Source organism: Staurois parvus, unplaced genomic scaffold, assembly GCF_062004578.1.
Source record: "Staurois parvus isolate SC_StPar_1 unplaced genomic scaffold, SC_StPar_1.0 ptg000132l, whole genome shotgun sequence".
NCBI classification, from domain to species: Eukaryota; Metazoa; Chordata; class Amphibia; order Anura; family Ranidae; genus Staurois; species Staurois parvus.
Window position 1 is genome coordinate 8771470 of NW_028317928.1, and position 21665 is coordinate 8793134.

The window sequence follows — 21665 nt, forward strand, 5'->3', positions numbered from 1 at the left end:
CGTGCAGGGCTCCACCTACATGGCCGTGGCACTCATTCACAGATTTCTGTGAATGAGTGCCTACAAGTCCCGGCAGACTTAGCGGCTATGGGCTTGCAGTTTTCAGTGAATTACAACGGCGCTGTGGAGCACCGTGGTAGTTCATTGAAGCTTCCTGTCAGAATATCGGCTTGACTGTACATCCCCTACGTTAAGCAGATATTCTGACAGGTCTGCAGGAGACCTGCATGACGTCAGCAATCTACTGATCACTGGTGCAATGCTTTAGAGCACGGATGTCAAACTGGCAGCCCTCCAGCTGTTGCCATACTACAAGTCCCATGAGTCATTGCAAGATTGATAGTTACAAGCATGACTCACAAAGGCAGAGGCATGATGGGACTTGTAGTATTGCAACAGCTGGAGGGCCACCAGTTTGACACCCCTGCTTTAGAGGCTCCCTTGGACAAAGATAATAAATGCACATTTATGTGCATTTATTATATTTGTCCAAACGATGAACTTATCCTTTAATCCCCACACAAGTTTTCTGATGGATAGCAAGATACGATCTCATTTTAAAACTTTTATTATTATTATACAGGATTTATATAGCGCCAACAGTTTGCTCAGCGCTTTACAATATAACAGGAGACAATACAGCAACAATACAAGACGGTTAGGTGGGCCCTGCTCCTTTGAGCTTACAATCTAAGAGGGAGGGGCTGGTGGTACAAAAGGTAATAACTGTGGGGGATGGACTGGTAGGAGGTATAGAAGATTCCATTCAGGGGCGTCCCTAGGGTTGGTGTCACCCGGTGTGGGAACACTTGGTGACACCCCCTTTCTCTCTGTCCTCTCCCCCCCCCTCTTTCCACCCTACCTACACATGAAGCTGCAGAGCTGTAACCAGGGTCCGGGGATTACACACTGACCTGCTGCATACTCTGCCCACCCCTCCAGCTCTCTGACTTCAGTACCCATGGCAGGGATGTGGACCTGCCCCTCTGCTGAAACTCTGAGGGGGAGAGGTGTCTGAAGTGCCTGCCTCACTGTCCATCCCCTCAATGCTTGCTTGTTTCTGCAGCGGCACATACAGGGACGGACTGAGCCTCTCATGGGGCCCTGTAGTGAACCCAGACCCTCGGTCAGTCCACCCCTGGTGGAGCGGGTCCAGTGTCACCCCTGTACAAAAGGTGTCACCCGGTGCGGTGCGCACCCCCCACACCTGCCTGAGGACGCCTGATTCCATTATTAGCTGAGGGCAGGAAAGGCTTCCCTGAAAAGATGTTTTCAGAGATCGCCTAAAAGTGAGCAGAGTAGGCGATAGTCTGATAAATTTGGGTAGAGTGTTCCAGAGGATGGGGGAAGCTCTGGAGAAGTCCTGAAGATGAGCATGGGAGGAGGAGACAAGGGGATGAGCATGGAATGAGGAGACAGGAGACATTTTTCACATTCTGGACATAAAAGTTTCTCACCAGTGAGACCTTTATTATGACTGATAAGTCATTTTCTCTGAAAAAAAAAAAATTCCTACACTTCGAACACGAGGGGTCCCTTGTATACGTCGTCTGGTGGGACAAGAAAAGACTTCTTGGAAAAATATTTTCTACATTCTGAACAGGAAAATGGCTTTTCCAGTGTGTGGTGATTAAAAAGCAACTTTACAACAATTCCCACATTCTGAAAACAAATATGTCTCCACCCGTGTCAGATCTCTGATGTACAATTGGACTCCATTTCTGAAATATTTCCCGCATTCGGAGCATTAAAAATAAAAATCTGACCCGAGATAGATTGGTGTCTCTCAATATAGATTTTTTCCACTTTCTGAACATAAAAATGGCCTCTCTTCTGTGTGTCCGCTCTGATGTTCCAAAAAACTTGATTTCCGATTACAACATTTCCCACATACCGAGCTTATAAATACGGCTCCTCAGCCATGTGACTTCTCGGATGTTCAAAAAGGCTCCATTTTCATGTAAGAAGCCTACCACATTGTGAACATGAATGCGGCTTCACCCATGTGAAATTTCTTTCCTATGTTTGTTTGTTTTTTTTAATATTTCCTATGTTTAACAACTTCAAGTCCGGACACTTTCACCCCCTTCCAGTCCAGGCCAATTTTCAGCTTTCAGTGCTATCACACTTTGAATGACAATTGTGCGGTCATGCAACACTGTACCCATATGAATTTTTTAGCATTTTTTTATAGAACGATAAAACTTTATTTTGCTGGTATTTATTGACCACTGGGATTTTTTTTTTTGCTATATAAATGAAAAAAAACCCAAAAATTTTGAAAAAAGTGTTTTTTTTATAAATCTTGGCCAAAAGAGCTATCATTTTAGTAAAAAAAAACCAAAACAAAACCAAATTAGTTTATAACCAAAAAATGATAATTTTCAAAATTTTTTTGTACATTTTTTTTAATACTTTTTTAACATACTGTACTACATGTGGGGGGTGATGAAGATTTTTAAAAATTTTTTTACACTGATTGCTTTTACACCCATAAAGGCTGTAAAAGCAATAATTTCTCCTTCTTTCTGGCTGCATTCTTGCAGCCAATGAGAAATACTGTGAGAGCTGATTGATCACAGCTTGTCACATGGTACAAGGCTGTTGTGAATGGCCCTGTATCATGTGATCCCTGTGATCATTCACAGATTTTTACACGTAGTAAGCAATGTTGTGACATCTTGTTTACTACTATTCATGTGATCACTGATTGGCCAATCAGTGATCACATGATTGGGACCTCGCACAGAGGACCTGTACAGTGATCTGTGTTCTGGAGGACACAGCGGGCACCGATCCCAGGGAGCACGCACAGGCAATAGATGCGAAGGGGGGACGTTTAGAAACATCCACCTGCATCGACAGTGCTCACGTCCGGCCATTTATCGGCATGGGCTGGCTGGGAAGAGGTTAATAAGGTTGGTCCTCCCTGTAAAACATTTCCCACATTCTGAAGAAAATGGTTTCTCTCGTTTTGTAAAACAAAACAAAAACGTGAGATCAGGTAGCCTCTTTCAGTAAAACATTTCCCGCATTTGGGACATGAAAATGGGTTTTCGAAAAACCTCTCTCAATGTGTACACCGCGTTCCAAATTATTATGCAAATTCTATTTCAGTGTCACAAAGATTAAATATTTTGTTTTTCAGTTTAACTCATGGATGGCATTGTGTGTCAGGGCTCTTTTGATCACTGAAAACAATCTTGGACACCTGTGATAATTAGTTTGGCTGGAGAGCCCAATTTAAGGAAAAACTACTAAAGGAGAGTGTTCCACATTATTAAGCAGAGCACCATTTTCAAGCAATATAGGGAAGAAAAAGGATCTCTCTGCTGCCGAAAAGAGTGAAATAGTTCAATGCCTTGGACGAGGTATGAAAACATTCGATATTTCACGAAAACTAAGCGTGATCATCGCACTATTAAGATATTTGTGGCTGATTCAGAGCACAGACAGGTTCGTGCAGATAAAGGCCCATTGAGGAAGATTTCTGCCAGATCCATGCATCGGATCAAGAGAGCAGCTGCTAAAATACCATTACATAGCAACAAACAGATATTTGAAGCTGCTGGTGCCTCTGGAGTCCCACGGACATCAAGGTGTAGAGTCCTCCAGAGTCTTGCAACTGCGCATAAACCTTCTATTTGGCCACCACTAACCAATGCTCACAAGCAGAAACGGCTGCATTGGGCAGAAAAATACATGAAGACTAATTTTCAAACAGTCCTGTTCACTGATGAGTGCCGTGCAACCCTGGATGGTCCAGATGGATAGAGTAGTGGATGGTTGGTGGACGGCCACCTTGTTCCAACAAGGCTGCGACGTCAGCAAGGCGGTGGTGGAGTCATGTTTTGGGCCGGAATCATGGGAACAGAGCTGGTCGGCCCCTTTAGGGTCCCCGAAGATGTAAAGATGACCTCTGCAAAGTATGTGAGTTTATGACTGACCACTTTCTTCCCTGGTACAGAAGGAAGAACTATGCTTTCCGTAATAACATCATCTTCATGCAGGACAATGCACCATCTCATGCTGCAAATAATACCTCTGCATCAATGGCTGTTATGGAGATAAAAGGAGAGAAAGTCATGGTGTGGCCTCCATCCTCCCCTGACCTCAATCCTATTGAGAACCTTTGGAGCATCCTCAAGCAAAAGATCTATGAGGGTGGGAGGCAGTTTACATCCAAACAGCAGCTCTGGGAGGCTATTCTGACCTCTTGCAAACAAATTCAAGCAGAAACTGTCCAAAAACTCACAAGTTCAATGGATGCAAGACTTGTGAAGCTGCTATCAAATAACGGGTCCTATGTTACAATGTAACGTGACCTGTTCAAATGTTTAAAAAGTTAAAATGTTGTTAAAAGTTTGATTGAAATAGCTTTTGATTTCAGTAAATATGCTGCAAACACAACAAATGACAATTTTCAGTTCTTTACAACCTAGAAAGTGTTTTGAAACTTACTGTGCGTAATAATTTGGAACAGTGCATTGGAAGTGTTTTATGTTTAACAAAAATCCTGTTATCATTAGGAGGTTTGTTCAATAAAATGTGAATTGTACTCTTAATAGTTGATAACATGAGAATTATGCTGACTGTTATTTACATCAATTATTTAGGTAAATGAGAAAAATATAATTTGCAAAATAATTTGGAACACGGTGTAGAATCTGGCAATGAGCGCTGTTGGAAGAACGTTCAAATAGAGTTTTCTTCTGAAGAATTTGATGTAGGTTATCTTTTTCACCAGCTGGAGTGATGGATGTTTCTCCTTGTTGTTGTGTCCATCTAGAGGAAATAAAGTATTAAAAGGTTAGTTCACATTTAACCCCTAGACCCCGAGCGCACACAAATATGCGGCCTCTCGGCGTCTGGGCCTTGACGCATATTTGCGTACCATTTGAAAATACATATGGGCTGAGAGTGTGCACCCTGCACGCTCCCAGCACATATATCCGTGACTCACGGAAAGGTCCCGATCTCCCCTTGTGATCGGGACCTTTTCCGATCATGTGATAGCAAATCACGGCGGTCACATAACCCTGAAGCCCCACCTCTTGGCTTCTGAAACCTCTTAAAGGGCCAGGAGGTGCCAGCGCAAAGGGGTTAAAAAAAAAAAATAAAACACTGCCTATGCAGGTAAGGGGCTCCTAGGGATAAAAACAAACTGTGCAGCTTAGGCCAAAGTTGGATAATGCCCTTGCTAGAAGTGTAGACCACTTGCGTACGTAAACTCCCAGAGATGGCATCCCCCCTATCCTGCCCTGTTGCTAGGATGTTGCTAAGACACTGCCAGCTATTACTGCTTGCCCCCACCATTACAGGAGGGAGGTTTACCAGCGTTACCTCTTTTTGGAACTATACCAGGACTGAAAAGGATAGATGCCTGGTATTAGCAATACCTGATCCCCTTACTCTTAAAGTGTTTCTAAACCCACAACGGTAAAATCAGTATATGCAGTAAAGCATGCTTGTTGTACTCACTGTGGAACCTAAGGGGTTAATCTTCTGCATTGTGCAAAAGGCGGTTTGATCCTGTCTTCTCTGATTCTTCCCTTCATCTACTGTCCCCAATCCATATGCTGATAGAACAGAGCCTTGGGGGTATAAGCTGCACATGCTCAGTTTGGTGTGTATTGCTGGAGTTTTTTTTCTTGGGAGAGTGCATGTGATCAGCACAGGGCCAATCAGCACTGCCCAGACAGAGGGTCAGGAGTTATGCAGCCTCATAGGACACTAAGGGGAGAATGAAAACTCTTCCTACTACAAGCTTTAATATATATAGTCCTATATATATATAGTGAATGCAGGATCCGGGGAGAGCAGTGATAGTGAATGCGGGGTCCGGGGAGAGTGGATATGGTGCATGCGGGGTCCGGGGAGAGCGGATATGGTGCATGCGGGGTCCGGGGAGAGCGGATATGGTGCATGCGGGGTCCGGGGAGAGCGGATATGGTGCATGCGGGGTCCGGGGAGAGCGGATATGGTGCATGCGGGGTCCGGGGAGAGCGGATATGGTGCATGCGGGGTCCGGGGAGAGCGGATATGGTGCATGCGGGGTCCGGGGAGAGCGGATATGGTGCATGAAAATGGGAACTGATATCTTCTTATTGTGTTTGCTGCTTCCTATTTTAAGCGCAATTTGCACCATATATATATATACAGTATATATATATATATATATATATATATATATATATATATAATGTGTATTTATTATTATACTGTTCTTGCACCGAAATTTTGGTGGCGGAAACGTTTCGGCCGAAAACACCCCTTTTTGGCCGTTGCCCGAAATGAAAAAAAAATGCACAGGTGTCGAAAAAACCGCCCGCCCGCTGTTGCCCACCCACAGCTGCTGCCGCTCGGTCCTTCTCAGCCTTACCTGAGAAACCATCGAACGATTCCGGCGCTGGGCGTAGAGATAAGTGAAGGAAAGATAGTCACCACTCATCTATATGTCCTTGGAGGACTGTAGCAATGTCCCTTCCGGTTCCGTCCATTTTTCTTAAAGCAATAGAGCAATGCTTTTTTTTTTGACCCAATGCTTTACATTGTAGAGGAGAGATGTGGGTTCTTATTGACCCCATATCCCTCCATAAAGAGGACCTGTCACTACTTATTTCTATCACAAGGGATGCATGCATTCCTTGTGATAAGAATAAAAGTGATTACATTTTTTTTAAAGGGACGGTGCAAAAAACAGAAAAAATCAGAGAAATAAAAAAAAAGCACACGTAGTGTTGAGCGCATACATAGGCCACGCCCACATATGTAAACAGTGTTCAAACCACACACATGAGGTATCACCACGACGTCAAAGCAAGAGCAATAATTCTCGCACTAGACCTCCTCTGTAACTTTACACTGCTAACCTGTAGACATTTTTAAAGCATCACCCATGGAGGTTTTTAAGTACCGCAGTTTCATGCCATTCCACGAATGTGCGCATTTTTAGAGTGTGACATGTTGGGTATCTATTTACTCGCCGTAAAATCCTCTTTCATATTTTACAAAAATTTGGGTTAACATTTTTTTTTAATCAAAGTGTATTTTTTTCCAAAAAATATATATTCCTTTGTGAAAACTGCACGTCTCGGTTTCGGTTTTCGGCCAAGTGCATTTTGAATTTTTGTTTTCAGCACCAGAATTTTCATTTCGGTGCACCACCAAAGCAGAGAGAGCACTACTTTCTGATGGGTGTTACAACTGTAGCAAAAGTGGCTTGTGAAACATGCTTGGCACTGTGGGAGGAGCTACATAGTGCTGTAATGCCTGTAATGCCTCCGGATGCATTCTGGAGTGCACACAACACTCCTTGTCCTTTTTTTTCCTGTGTTTTGATGCGTTCCAGTACAATTCTGTGCAGGAATAATGCAGCGCGTTCTACCATTTTTTTCCTGCATGCAATACCTGGAACTGACTGCACTGGTGTACCGGGTCCATTGGAATACATGGAAAACGCAGTGCCTGCATTTTTGATGAAGAAAAAAGACACTGGACAGCATCAGGATATGGACCAGCCCAAAAACGCATCTAAACGCAAATGCGCATAAACGCGTTTACAAGCATTTGAAATGCTGGTATACTCTACTCCTGAACACGATTTTTGTGCTTTCAAAAAGAAAAAATGCCTGTAACTGCAACTGCCTGTAAATGACTGTGTGTACATGGACACATAGGAAAACATAAAGGAGAGTTCAAGGGCTGCTGAAAAAAAATGCACAACTGCTCCTAAACTTAAGTTTAGCAGCTGCAGTGTATATGAGCCCATAGGCAGCTTCATAGTTAGTCTGGAAAAAAACACAACAGTCCATGCAGTTCAACCATTAAAAAAAAAAAAAAGTTATAAACCTACACCCACATTTGATCCAGAGGAAGGCAAAAAACCCAGCAAAGCACGGTCCAATTTGCTCCAGCAGGGAAAAAATTCCTTCCTGATCCCCCGAGAGGCAATCGGATATTCCCTGGATCAACTTTACCTATAAATGTTATATCCAGTTATATTCTGTGTATCCAAAAAAGAATCCAGGACTTTTCTAAAGCAATCCACTGAGCTGGCCAGAACCAACTCTTGAGGGAGTCTATTCCACATTTTCACAGCTCTTACTGTGAAGAAACCTTTCCGTGTTTGGAGATTACATTTTTTTTCATCCAGACGTAAAGAGCGCCCCCTTGTCTTCTGTGATGACCTCATGTATCTCATGTGACCAAGATAGACAACATTCTTGTCTCTGGAATGGCCGATAAATATTTATTTTTACAAAAATGGGTGAAAATGCAAGATGAAAAACATAAAACTCTTGATACTTACCTGCAGGGATAAAACTCAGTGACTCTAAGGCATAACAGTTGGAGATGCAATGAAGATCGATTTCCTGTTTAGGACATCTATTGGCAATGCTCAGAAATCCAACCCTGCTGGTCCGTTTCTTCTCCTTCAGATGGTCCGTTTCTTCTCCTTCACATGGTCCAGCTTTCTATCGCCTATAGCACAACACTTCCTGTATAATATAAAGAAAAAGGGCACTTCATGTTTCTTGTCAGTGTTAGTAAACAATTCTTGCATACATTTTGATTTTCACCCTCGGGCAGCATACATCACCTCCCTTTCTGCCTCCCCTCCCCAATTTTCCACTTCCCGGTCTCAGTTCTTAACCCCTTGCCCTCCAGATGGTTCCCCCACCCTTCCTGACCAGGCCATTTTTTGCAATACGGCGCTGCGTTACTTTAACTGACAATTGCTTGGTCATGCAACGCTACACCCAAATGAAATTTAGGTCCTTTTCTTCCCACCAATACAGCTTTCTTTCGGTGGGTATTTGATTACCTGTGTGGTTTTTATTTTTTGTGCTATAAACAAAAAAACCTACAATTTTGAAAAAAAAAACCAAAACAATATTTTTTACTTTTTGCTATAAAACATAAATGTAGGCCAAAATGTATTCTTCTCCATGTCTTTGCTGTAAAAAAATCCCAATACGTGTAAATTAATTGGTTTACGTGAAAGTTATAGCATCTACAAATGGCGGTATATATACTGGAATTTTTAATTTTTATTTTTAATAACAGTAATGGCGGTGATCAGCGACTTATTGCGGGATTGCGGCAGGCATTTTGACACTTGGGGGAACTAACTAATGGCCACTGACATCCCAAGGACACTAATACAGTGATCAATGCTAATAAAAAGCACTGACTAATGACAGTGGGCAGGAAGGGGTTAACATCTGGGGCAATCAAAGGGTTAACAGTGTGCTGTGTGATATCTAAAATAAATTGAATAACTCTAGTGCTAAATATGGTGCAATAAAAACAAAAAACTACAATTAAATACTGTAGGCGCCAGTGCACACAACCCATGTCTCAGTGGGGCAAATTATACAATCACAATGTAAAGTGAAAAAATTCTGCGCTACATGAAACAATGGCACAATCCATTATATAACCAAAAAAAAGTGAAAATAAATATATATATATATATATATATATATATATATAAAGAAAGAATAGTAGAAAAAATATTAATATTGAAATAAATATATATATATATATATATATATATATATATATATATATATATATATATATATATATTTTTTTTAAAGTATGAATCAAACAAAAGTCATTCAAAAAATCAACTTCAATCAATAAAGTGTTCATTCAGTGAACCCTTCTTTGGATAACAAAAAATATGTGCATCTGTCATCAATTCCCATGCAAAGACATCCTCCGCCATGTATCTGCTCACCTCACGCAGTGTGACCTCACATTATACAATGTTACGGTCTAACTGCACTTTTGGTCCCACATGGAGTCAGAAGATCAGCTTGCTGAATGAAGACTCCAAAGTAAGTTCCCTTCTGAATTTTTGTATCAGCCGAATTCCTCATTAAAAATAACTCGACATAGTGCTTTATCCTTTTAAACTTTTATTCATCAATTAAAACATATGAAATACACTCACATTCCAGAGGTGTATTTTGCACCAGGTATGATGAAGATCCAGTGATGTACTGATTAAACACCAGATGGCAGTATCATCTCAGCAGCAGAGTCCTGCACATGCTCAAAACAGACGCCATCTGTAATGTGATGCAAGGCAAAGCATGGGCCCACTTAATGAATGATATTGCCTTCTGTAATGTCGTCCAAGAGCCGTTTACTGAGTACTACAAGCCGCTATCCCGATGACTGGCAACGTCGTGACGTCATCTGCACATTCCTCCGCCTTTTTTTTCTCCCTTGTTTGGTCTTCATTAAAATGGCGCCGATCGGCTTTTCCACCATGTGCTAGGCCAGGCTGCAACAAAATGGTGCTGGTTTACTATATAAATTGACTGTCGAACGGTTCAATCATATCTCCTTGATAAAGTCACGTGATTAGTAACAAAACGTGTAGGGGAGGAGTGTGCGGATGATGTCACAACGTTTGCCATTCATCGGGATAGTGGCTTGTAGTGCTCTACAAACGGCTCTTGGGACGACATTAAGCAGACAATATAATTCATTAAGTGGGCCCGTGCTTTGCCTTGCATCACATTACGGATGGCGTCTGTTTTGAGCATGTACAGGACTCTGCTGCTGAGATGATACTGCCATCTTGTGTTTAATCAGTACATTACTGGATCTTCATCATACCTGGGGCAAAATACACCTCCGGAACATGAGTGTATTTCTTATGTTTTAATTGATAAATAAAAGTTTAAAAGGATAAAAGCACTATGTGGAGTTCTTTTTAATGAGGAATACGACTGAAATCTCACCACCCGTGTGCAAAGGGCCTAAGAAGATACTTGACTATATGAAGACTTTAACATGGAAATGTTCCTAACTAAAGCAAATAAGTAAGTACTGTATACAGTGGCCTGATCTACCTGTTTGATATTAGGAAATACACAAACTTGGTGACCAAATTATCGTATTTTTTGCAACATAAGACGCACTTTCTTCCCCCCAAGAAATGGGGGAAATGTCTGTGTGTCTTATGGAGCGAATATGGAGCGGCCGGCCCGGTATTCCCCCCGTTGCTGCCGGGTTAGAATACTCAGCTCTTCTGTGCAGGAGAACCTGCTCCTCAGTCCAGTGGTGTCCTCATCACCTCATCATCTTTAGTGTGGGCACCAGGCTGTGACGGCTTGCGGCTTCACAGCCGGGCGCCCACTGTGCATGTGCGAGAAGCGTTGCGCATTGTGAATGGGCCCTGTAATCTTCTGGGACCTGTCATGTGTCCCAAAAGACTTCGGGAGAGAGGCAATCGCAGCGGTAGTGGGAGCGCGGGTACCTGTCAAATTTGGGTGCCGGCAAAGACCCTTCCCCCCGCAGGTCTGCAGTCTCTGGTCATCTCCTGTACTATGTCCGCAGTCTCTGGTCATCTCCTGTGCTGTGTCCGCAGTCTCTGGTCATCTCTTGTGCTGTGTCCGCAGTCTCTGGTCATCTCCTGTGCTGTGTCCGCAGTCTCTGGTCATCTCCTGTGCTGTGTCTGCAGTCCATTGGTTCAGAATATTTTTTTCCTTGTTTTCCTCCTCTAAAACCTAGGTGTGTCTTATGGAGCGAAAAATACGGTAGATTCCTTTACTACTACCTCTAAGTGAGGTTGGTCAGTCTCAAGTCTCCTTTGGTCCAAGAGAAAATTTATGATGAAGTGTCCTCCTACGATCCAGAAACAACTGGTTTATAAAGAATAACCTGTTATAGCTCCACACACATCTGTCAATCCCCTGTACACTGCCCCCTACTTGTCCTCACTATTCCTTTAAGTACAGGACCAAGTCCTGTGCAATTAGCTATATTGTTAATACATACTGAGAACAGCCACACACAAAAATAAAAAAAGTCAGGTTTTTACGCATGAACAATGAGCAAAAGAAATCGCTAATGTAAAAACAGCTTCTACTACACTATATTGCCACAAGTATTGGGCCACCTGCCTTTCAACTCACATGACCTTTAATGGCCTCCCAGCCTTAGTCTGTAGGGTTCAATATTCAGTTGTCCCGCCCTTTGCAGCTATAACAGCTTCAACTCTTCTGGGAAGGCCGTCCACAAGGTTTAGGAGGGTGTCTATGGGAAGGTTGGACCATTCTTCCAGAAGCACATTTGTGAGGTCAGGCACTGATGTCAGGGGAGGAGGCCTGGCTCGCAGTCTCCGCTCTAATTCACTCCCAAAGGTGTTCTATGGGGTTGAGGTCAGGACTCTGTGCAGGCCAATCAAGTTCCTCCACCCCAAACTCGCTTATCCATGTCTTTATGGACCTTGCTTTCTGCACTGGTGCGCAGTCGTGTTGGAGCAGGAAGGGGCCATCCCCAAACTCTTCCCACAAAGTTGGGAGCATGAAATTGTCCAAAACGTCTTGCTATGCTGACACCTTAAGAGTTCCCTTCATTGGAACTAGGGGGCCAAGCTCAACCCCTGGTTAACAACCCGACACCATAATCCCCCATCCACCAAACTTTACACTTGGCACAATGCAGTCAGGAAATGCCGTTCTCCTGGCAACCACCAAACCCAGACATGTCCATCAGATTGCCAGACAGAGAAGCATGATTGGTCACTCCAGAGAACACGTCTCCACTGCTCTAGAGTCTAGTGGCGGCGTGCTTTACACCATGGCATCCGACGCTTTGCATTGCACTTGGTGATGTAAGGCTTGGATGCAGCTGCTCGGCCATGGAAACCCATTCCATGAAGATCTCTACGCACTGTTGTTGTGCTAATCTGAAGGCCACACCAAGTTTGGAGGTCTTTAGCTATTGACTCTGCGGACAGTTGGTGACTTCTGTGCACTGTGCGCTTCAGCTTGCGCTGACCCGCTCTGTCATGTTACGTGGCTTACCACCTGGTGGCTGAGTTGCTGTTGTTCCCAGTTGCTTCCTCTTTGTTAAAATCCCACTAACAGTTGAATGTAGAATATTTAGTAGCCAGGAAATGTCACGGATGGACTTATTGCACAGGTGGCAACCTATCACGGAACCACACTTGGAGTCACTGAGCTCCTGAGAGCGACCCATTCCTTCCCCAATGTTTGTAGAAGCAGTCTGCATGCCTAGGGGCTTGATTGTATATACCTGTGGCCATGGAGGGGATTGGAACACCTGAATCACATGATTTGGAGGGCTGGCCCAATACCTTTGGCAATATAGTGTATATTTAGTGTTCATGGCTCACCTGTGCTGATTTTTGGAAGAATTTCCTCTTTAATCCTTGCAAGTCCTTCTTCCTCCTCCTCAGCTTTGACGTCTCTCTGAATATCTCCGGGGTCTGTGAATAAAGATGAGAGTGAAGCCCCCTGTACTGAGATGTATGAGAGACCCCAGAGAGTGTGTGTGGGGGGAGACTGGTCACGTCTCAATGACATGATGTGAGGAGGAGAGCCGGAGTCTCATAGAGGCTGATGGCTCCTGACCCCCCCACTGGGCACATACTGTCCCCCCATTACTGTCTACTGACAGAGGAGGGGGGAGAAGAAGAGTTGGTTGTAGTGACTGAACAAGGATGAAGTTTACTACTCACATGTTAAGATCTCTTGAGGAATTTCCTCCTCTTTAATTTTCATTTGTGCGTCCTCTTCAGATTTAACATTTTTTGTGCTCGTGTCTCTGAGGCCTGTAAATAAAAATGACAGTGAAGACCCCTGTATTGAGATTGAGAGACCCCAGAGAGTATGTTTTGGGGGGGAGAATGGGGAACTATCTCCCTATTAGAGGGGAGAAGAAGAGATTGTGGGACTCTTCTCTTTACATTTAGCGCTCACTACTTACCTATGTCAATCTCTGGAAGAATTTCCACCTTGCACGGTTCATCATCCCTAACACATGTCTCACCATCATTTGTTTTTTTAGTTTTAAATGTACTCGGTACTTCTTCCTGCATCCAATAAAACAAAAGGAACAATAAACAATATTTGGCCTTTGTGGCCTGGTTCTGAACACAGATCTACATTACATTGCTTCTCACTACACTCCAAATACCTGATAATGAAGTAAGATCACTTGATGTTCCTGCGAGGAATCCCAGGAATAGACAAGACTGGGACATCGCTGTGCTATATTTGTATTACTTGATTCACCTACAGGAAACATATATCCAACAAAACATTATTCGATCAAGGAAGGTCAGTTTTCTGCACTCAAAAGAGAAGTTGGGGATTTTTTTAAATATACAATAAGGAACAGAAGTATTTGAACACCCTGCGATTTTGCAAGTTCTCCCACTTAGAAATCATGGAGGGGTCTGAAATTCACATTGTAGGTGCATTCCCACTCTGAGAGACAGAATTATAAAAAAATTTCAGGAAATCACATTGTATGATTTTTAAAGAATTTATTTGTCTTGCACTGCTGAACATAAGTATTTGAACACCTGAGAAAATCAGTGTTAATATTTGGTACAGAAGCCTTTGTTTGCAATTACAGAGGTCAGACGTTTCCTGTAGTTCTTGATCAGGTTTGCACACACTGCAACAGGGATTTTGGCCCATCTCCTCTAGATCTGTCAGGTTTCGGGGCTGTCGCTGAACAACACGGAGTTTCAGCTCCTTCCAAAGATGTTCTATTGGATTTAGGTCTGGAGACTGGCTAGGCTACTCCAGAACCTTGATATGCTTATTACGAAGCCACTCCTTGGTTTTCCTGGCTGTGTGCTTCGGGTCGTTGTCATGTTGGAAGACCCAGCCACGACCCATCTTCAATGATCTGACTGAGGGAAGGAGGTTGTTGCTCAAAATCTCACAATAAATGGCCCCATTCATCCTCTCCTTAATACAGTGCAGTCGTCCTGCTGTCCCCTTCTCAGAAAAGCACCCACAAAGCATGATATTACCACCCCCATGCTTCACAGTAGGGATGGTGTTCTTGGGATGCAACTCATCCTTCTTTTTCCTCCAAACACGACGAGTGAAGTTTAGACCAAAAAGTTCTACTTTGGTCTCATCTGACCACATGACTTTCTCCTATGCCTCCTCTGGATCATCCAGATGGTCATTGGCAAACTTCAGACGGGCCTGGACATGTGATGACTTGAGCAGGGGAACCTTCCGTGCAATGCATGATTTGAAACCATGACAGCGTAGTGTTCTACCGACAGTGACCTTTGAAACTGTGGTCCCAGCTCTCTTCATGTCATTGACCAGCTCCTCCCTTGTAGTTCTGGGCTGATTCCTCACCTTTCTTATCAGTGATACCCCATGAGGTGAGATCTTGCATGGAGCCCCAGTCCGAGGGAGACTGACAGTCGTCTTTAGCCTCTTCCATTTTCTAACAATTGCTCCAACAGTTGATCTATTTTCACCAAGCTGCTTGGCAATTGCCCCATAGCCCTTTCCAGAATTGTGGAGGTCCACAATTTTGTCTCTGGTGTCTTTTGACAGCTTTTTAGTCTTGCCCATGGTAGTAGTTGGGGTCTGACTGACTGTGGGATGGACAGGTGTCTTTAAAGAGCTCAGACAGGTGCTACTAAGTTAGATTAATGAGTGGAGTAGAGGTGGACTTTTTAAAGGCACAGTAACAGGTCTTTGAGAGCCAGAATTCTTGCTGTTTCTTAGGTGTTCAAATACTTATGTTCAGCAGTGCAAGACAAATAAATTCTTTAAAAATCATACAATGTGATTTCCTGAATTTTTTTTTAAATTCTCTCTCTCAGAGTGGGAATGGACCTACAATGTGAATTTCAGACCCCTCCATGATTTCTAAGTGGGAGAACGTGCAAAATCACAGGGTGTTCAAATACTTCTGTTCCTCACTGTACTTATCTAGGTGGATGCAGCATCGATCCGATGCTGCATCTGTCCCCCGGTGGCTCTAAGGGTTGAGAACTGAGCGATCAGACACCGCTGATCACTCAGTTCTCCCTGCCGGTCTGAGCAGAGAGCAGGGTTGTGGCAATTTTTGACAAAACTACTTGTTCAGGGACTAAATCGGGGCCCCAATCTACTTGTCCCTAATGACAATCTACTTGTCCTGATAAAAAAATGTTCTTTTTTTTAACCAAAACCGTATTTAAATCGGAGGTGGTTTTTGGAATGTATGGGGCTTTTAAAAACAAAACGGGCTTTATTGCGACTTAAATGTGTAATTTTTTTTAACATTGCAATGTTTATCTCCTCCTCCCCTCCCTGTCTGTCTCCAGCACAGCACCTGGGGACTAACAGGGAGGGGAGAGACCTTGCAGTGTAATGAGTACCGATTGGCTGATCGTCAGGAAAGGAGGGGGAAGTCAGGGCTTATACTTTATCCCTTTCACTGCCAGAGCCGTTTTTGAGTTTTCGCTGCCAGAGCCATTTTTGCGAACATTTAAAAAAAATAATTTTAGGCCTGAAGATTACATAAAACTCTGAAACATTATATATTTTCTGAAAGTAGAGACCCTAAAGAATAAAATAGTGGTAGTTCCAATTTTTTATGTCGCATGATTTTATCGCAAACTTTTTGTAAAAAATACAAGTAAGTTAATTTTAGGGCACAAAAAAGCAATAAATTACCCTATTTTTTTGTAAAATATAAAAGATGAGGTTGCAGCGAGTAAATAGATACCTTGTCATACCTTAAATTTGATATGCCGACGAACTTCAGTACCCTATATTTTCGATAGGTCGACACTTTTAAAGCCCCTTATAGGTCACCAGTATACTGTACGGAGGAGGTCGGGTGCTAGAATTATCACTCTCATCCTGGTGTGCGCGGTGATAAGCGACATGAGTATTGCAATCGACGCTTTCATGCGTAGGTGCCCCAGCGTGTGCTTTTACATTTGTACGTGCGCATATGTAGGGGTGGGGGCCTCAATATTTTTTTGGGGGGATGGTATGTGCTTGGGTGTAACTTTCATTTTTTACAATTAAAAAAAAAACAAAAAACTTTTTTCTTCAACTTTTTTTTTTTTTATCACATAGGGGACAAAGTCCCCTATATGACAATTTTTGGTGACAGGTTCTGTTTGAGACATCCAAGATCTAAAAGACCCTGCATGTCTCCCCTCTGCTCCACTGAATGTAATGTGGTGCAGAGAGGCTGGCACTGTCTAGAAGCAATCGCCGGCAGCGCTGCCGCCGATTGCTTCACCTGACTGGTGAGCCCGCTGCTTGCCCGCAGCAGGGCTAAAGGAGGAAAAAACTACCTGCCCAGTGCCCGAAACTACATGTCCCGGGCGATAGGAATTCAACATCCCTGAGAGAGTGATGATTGTTAGACCCCCCCACCCCAGGGCTAACTGGAGCATTGGGCTGTGAAGGAAGAGGGAGTGGTGAGGCTGAGTCAGGTGCCGGTCCTTGGTGATGTCAGCTGACAGCTTACTTAGCCCACTAAAAATGGTTCACAGGAGAGCAGAACAAACTACATTCCTGTGACCCACCTGGGGTGATCAAAGAGTTAACTGTGTGCTGTTTTTCTTGGGAGTAACATAGTACCATAGTAACATTGTACTGTTACATTGGGATTTTTTAAAAAAAAAAAAGTTTTAAACATCATGTAGCCTGCTGTCAGCTGACGTCACTTAGCCAGTTCAGACTGGGGAAAAATCCCGACTTTAAAGTCGGGATCCACCCAAGAGTCTGGAGCAGCACTTGGCTTAGCCTCCCAGTGATTTGTTGCAAGCCTGAGCCAGCTGCTCCCTCCCCCTCCACAGCCCAGCGCTCCAGTGAGCACGAGGGGTGGCAGAGCAGACAGGTGATTGACAGACACCTCTGTATTAGTATTCCTGCTATAGGGTGGGGGGGGGGGGAGGTTAAACTGCCAAACAGCACTAGCTAAAATCAAACAAGGCTTCAGCTTTTGAGGGGGAAACATTTTACAGAGACTTTCACTTTGCCTATTTAGTGTTTCCTAATAGAACACCCTCTCAGCAAGGCATACTGCGCTTTCTCGCCAGCTACCAGCTGTATTGGTAAGGTTCCTCCAACTGAGTGTTTGGACCTGGAGATTGGATGCTCAAGCCCAAGCACTCTCACAAGTAGGGTTTCATCCTCCCCCCATACCTGGAAGCCCAATTCTGTTAGAGAAATGAGGCCTCCAATGAAGGGGGAGTTTGGATTGACAAGTACACTTTGCTGGTGTGTTGAGCTTTGTTGCTTTGTCTAAATGTGCAAATAGACTCTGAGGTCAAAGGGGAATGTACAAAAAAATCCCAATCCAAAACTTACTAGGGATGCACCGAAATTTCGGCCATACAAAAAAACATATTGGCCGAAAATGGCCCTATCGGCATTTTGACGATATGCAAAATGTTGACGATACAGGAGACTGTGTGTACTGCAGATGTGAGGTGGGGTGGCTGAGAAAGACAAGAGAGGAGCAGTGTATACAGTTACTGACAGTCAGTCAGTGCCCATTTTTAAATGTAATTACCGGCTTTTTTTTTTCTTCACTATAGCTCACAGAATCAGCTGTCACTTCCCCCCCAGCTAAAAGAAACAAAGTTTCCTTTTAGCTTATTTCCCTGAGTTTAAAGAAACAATGTTTCCTTTTAGTTTCTTTCCCGAGATAAAAGAATCTATGTTTCCTTTTAATTTATTTCCCAGAGTTAAAAGAATTTAGTTTCTTTCCCGAGATAAAAGAAACAAAGTTTTCTTTATTTCCTGGAGTTAAAAGAAACAATGTTTCCTTCTAGTTTCTTTTCCCAGATAAAAGAAACAAAGTTGCCTTTAGCTCCGGGGAAAGTGACCGCTAATTCCGTGCGCTATAGTGAAGAAAAAAAAAAGCCAGCAATTGCATTTAAAAATAGTCACTGACATAGTGACAGCCAGTGAGGGAGCCTCTCTGTATACACTGCTCCCTCACTGTATACACTGCTCCTCTCCTGCCCCCTGATTGCACACACTGCCCCCCACCCTTTTACAAAGAGGACCTGTCACATAGGGGACTATTGGTCCCCTATGTGATAGCAATAAAATCATAAGTTAAAAAAAAAATATATATACATAAAGTAGAAAAAAATCCAAAAAACAGAATTGGAGCCTCCCCACCCCCACACATGCAGACGTTTCGGTTTGGTTTTCAGGCACATGCATTCTGAATTTTTGGTAACGGTTTCAGCACCAAAATTTTCATTTCGGTGCACCACTACTACTTACCCATGTGAATTCTCTGATGTACCAGAAGACTGGCTCTTCGAGTAAAACACTTCCCACACTGCAAACACAAAAACGGTTTTCCTCCAGTATGACCCATGTGATGTGAAATAAGTTGGTCTCTCCCCGTAAAACATTTTCCACATTTCAAACATGAAAATGTCTTGTCCCCAATGTGCATTTTCTGATGTTCGAAGAGACTCTTTCTCCGAGTAAAGCATTTTCCACATTCCAGGCATGAGTATGGCTTCATCCCCGTGTGCGTTCTCTTATGTTCGATCAGGCTGGTCCTCCAGGTGAAACCTTTTCCACACTCTGAACATGAAAATGGTTTCTCTCCCGTGTGACTCATCTGATGGGAAATCAGATAACCTCTCTCGGTGAAACGTTTACCACATTCCGAACACGAATATGGCTTCAGCCCAGTGTGAGTCTTCTTATGGTCAACAAGACTGGTTCGCCAAGTAAAGCACTTCCCGCATTCTGAACACGAAAAGGGCTTCTCCCCCGTGTGGCTCATCTGATGTGAGACCAGATAGCCTCGCTCTGTAAAACATTTCCCACACTCTGAACACGAGAATGGCTTCTCGGCTGGGTGAGTTTTCTGGTGTGTCATAAGATGTTCTTTTTGAGTAAAACATTTCCCGCATTTCAAACATGTATATGATTTCTCTCTTGTATGAGCTTCTTCGTGGATGATAAAAGACAGTTTGGTGGAAAAACATTTCCCGCACGTGGCACAGGAAAACGGCTTCTCTCCTGTGTGAGTCCTCTGGTGTGTGGTAAGGTTTGACCTTCTGGCGAAAGATCTTCCACATTCAGGACATGAATATGAAGCCTTTACTCCTGTGTGAGATCTCTGGTGTAAAATGAGACTGGATCTCTGGGTAAAGCTTCTCCCACACTCTGAACACGAGTGTTTGTTCTCTTTTTGAACCCCTTCCTGATGTGAGAGGAGGTCTGCTTTCTGGGTAAGGCTTTCACCACCCGTAGAACCCAAAAACATTTCAATGCTTCTACGCTCTGTGCAACTGATATCACGAACAGAGTACTCAGGAGAAGAATGGCTGTGTATGGAAAGATTGGATGATGGATCTGTACTGTGAGATAGGGGAGGGAGATCGGGAGTAGTGGGATTTTCTTCTGAAGAATAAGTCGCAACATTGTCTTCTATTTCACGATCTGGAGATATATTATCATGCTTTTCCTGGTCATTCCTGCTGTGCTGTTCACCTAGAGGGATAAAAGAAGTAAACCTAATTGTTCTTAACCCCTCAACCTCCAGAGGATTTACCCCCCTTCCTAACCAGGCCATTTTTTGCAATACGGCGCTGTGTTACTGTAACTGACAATTGCATGGTCAACACTGCATCCAAATGAAATTGACGTTCTTTTTTCCCTTTCTTTAAATGGTATTTGATCACCTGTGCGGTTTTTAGTTTTTGGGCTGTAAACAAAAAATTTTTAGAAAAAAAAAAAACAATATTTTTGACTTTTTGCTATAAAACATGTCCAGTAAAAAATCTAATTTCGGCATGAATTTAGGTCAAAATGTATTCTGCTCCATGTTTTTGCTACAAAAAAATTCCAATATTCCAGTACGTGTAAATTAATTGGTTTGTGTGAATGTTATAGCGTCTACAAATGGTGGTTATAGATACTGGGATTTTTTTTTCATTTTTTTTTTACTAGTAACGGCGGTGATCTGCGACTTATAGCGGGACTGTGGCGGGCATTCTGACACTGGGGGGAGGGGAACTGACTTGGTGTCACTGACATCCCCAGTGACACCAATACAGTGATCAGTGCTAATAAAAAAGCACTGGCACTGTACTAATGGCACTGGGCAGGAGGGGTTAACACCCTTGAGTATTGTATTGTTACTGTCTTGTCTCATGTTCCCCCTGCTACTGTACAGCGTTGAGCATACCCATTGGCGCTATATAAATACTGTATAATAATAATAATCTGGGGCGATCAAAGGGTTAACTATGTGCTGTTTCACTATGGGGACTGTGTTTGTGCTTTACTGTAAGCACACTGCTTTGTATGGCTCTGACAGGTTGTTTGTACACAGGTCTCTCTCCCGTCAGAGATACTTGGCGATCACTGGGTGCCAGTGAGTAATCACCGGCCAGGACCCGGTGATTGACAGCCGAGGACACGAATGGCGGCACGGGCAGGACGCGCATGTGCCCCCTATCCGAAACCGCAAAATCACGTATATATGTGATTTTGTGCACCCGTGCTGTCCTGTAGCAGTATTTCGGCTATTGGGTGGCGTGGAATTGGTTAAAGAAAGATCCCAGCCTAACTAAACAAATGGACAATTGTTTTAGCCCTTTTGCTGCAGCAACTATTACATCGGCATATAAACAAACTACCAGCCACTTTAGTGTACAAAAACCTTCTGGTTGCCGGCTATGTAATCAAAGTGACTCTTTGGTCACCTCCAGCCACCTGACCCTTAATTACTATCAGCTGTCCATGCCTTACAAGCACTTTAGCCATTGTCTCTTACACTGAGCCCGTATGTCACCTAAACTGGTTGTAAACCTCAGACATGAAATATTAACAAAGCATATCCCTTTATAGTGTGTACTTGTC

At 43.3% G+C, this 21665-nt stretch overlaps 1 protein-coding gene across 3 annotated transcripts in view; it reads right to left on the minus strand.

Moving 5' to 3' along the window:
* Window positions 1–552: 552 nt before the first annotated feature.
* Window positions 553–21665, minus strand: part of LOC149466310 (uncharacterized) — a 37835-nt gene continuing 16722 nt past the window's right edge. For 2 of the 3 annotated variants that reach the window (XM_089672895.1, XM_089672896.1), the window contains exons 8-13: window positions 19062–20291; window positions 13969–14066; window positions 13759–13864; window positions 13511–13603; window positions 13166–13258; window positions 9913–10300 (exon numbers count right to left, since the gene is read on the minus strand). In XM_089672895.1, the coding sequence (XP_089529021.1) occupies window positions 10257–10300; window positions 13166–13258; window positions 13511–13603; window positions 13759–13864; window positions 13969–14066; window positions 19062–20291 (1664 nt within the window). In that variant the 3' untranslated portion in view covers window positions 9913–10256. Of the gene's footprint in view, window positions 4786–8311; window positions 8502–9912; window positions 10301–13165; window positions 13259–13510; window positions 13604–13758; window positions 13865–13968; window positions 14067–19061; window positions 20292–21665 lie in introns of those variants that run through there. The other variant, XM_089672897.1, reaches the window with a different exon arrangement.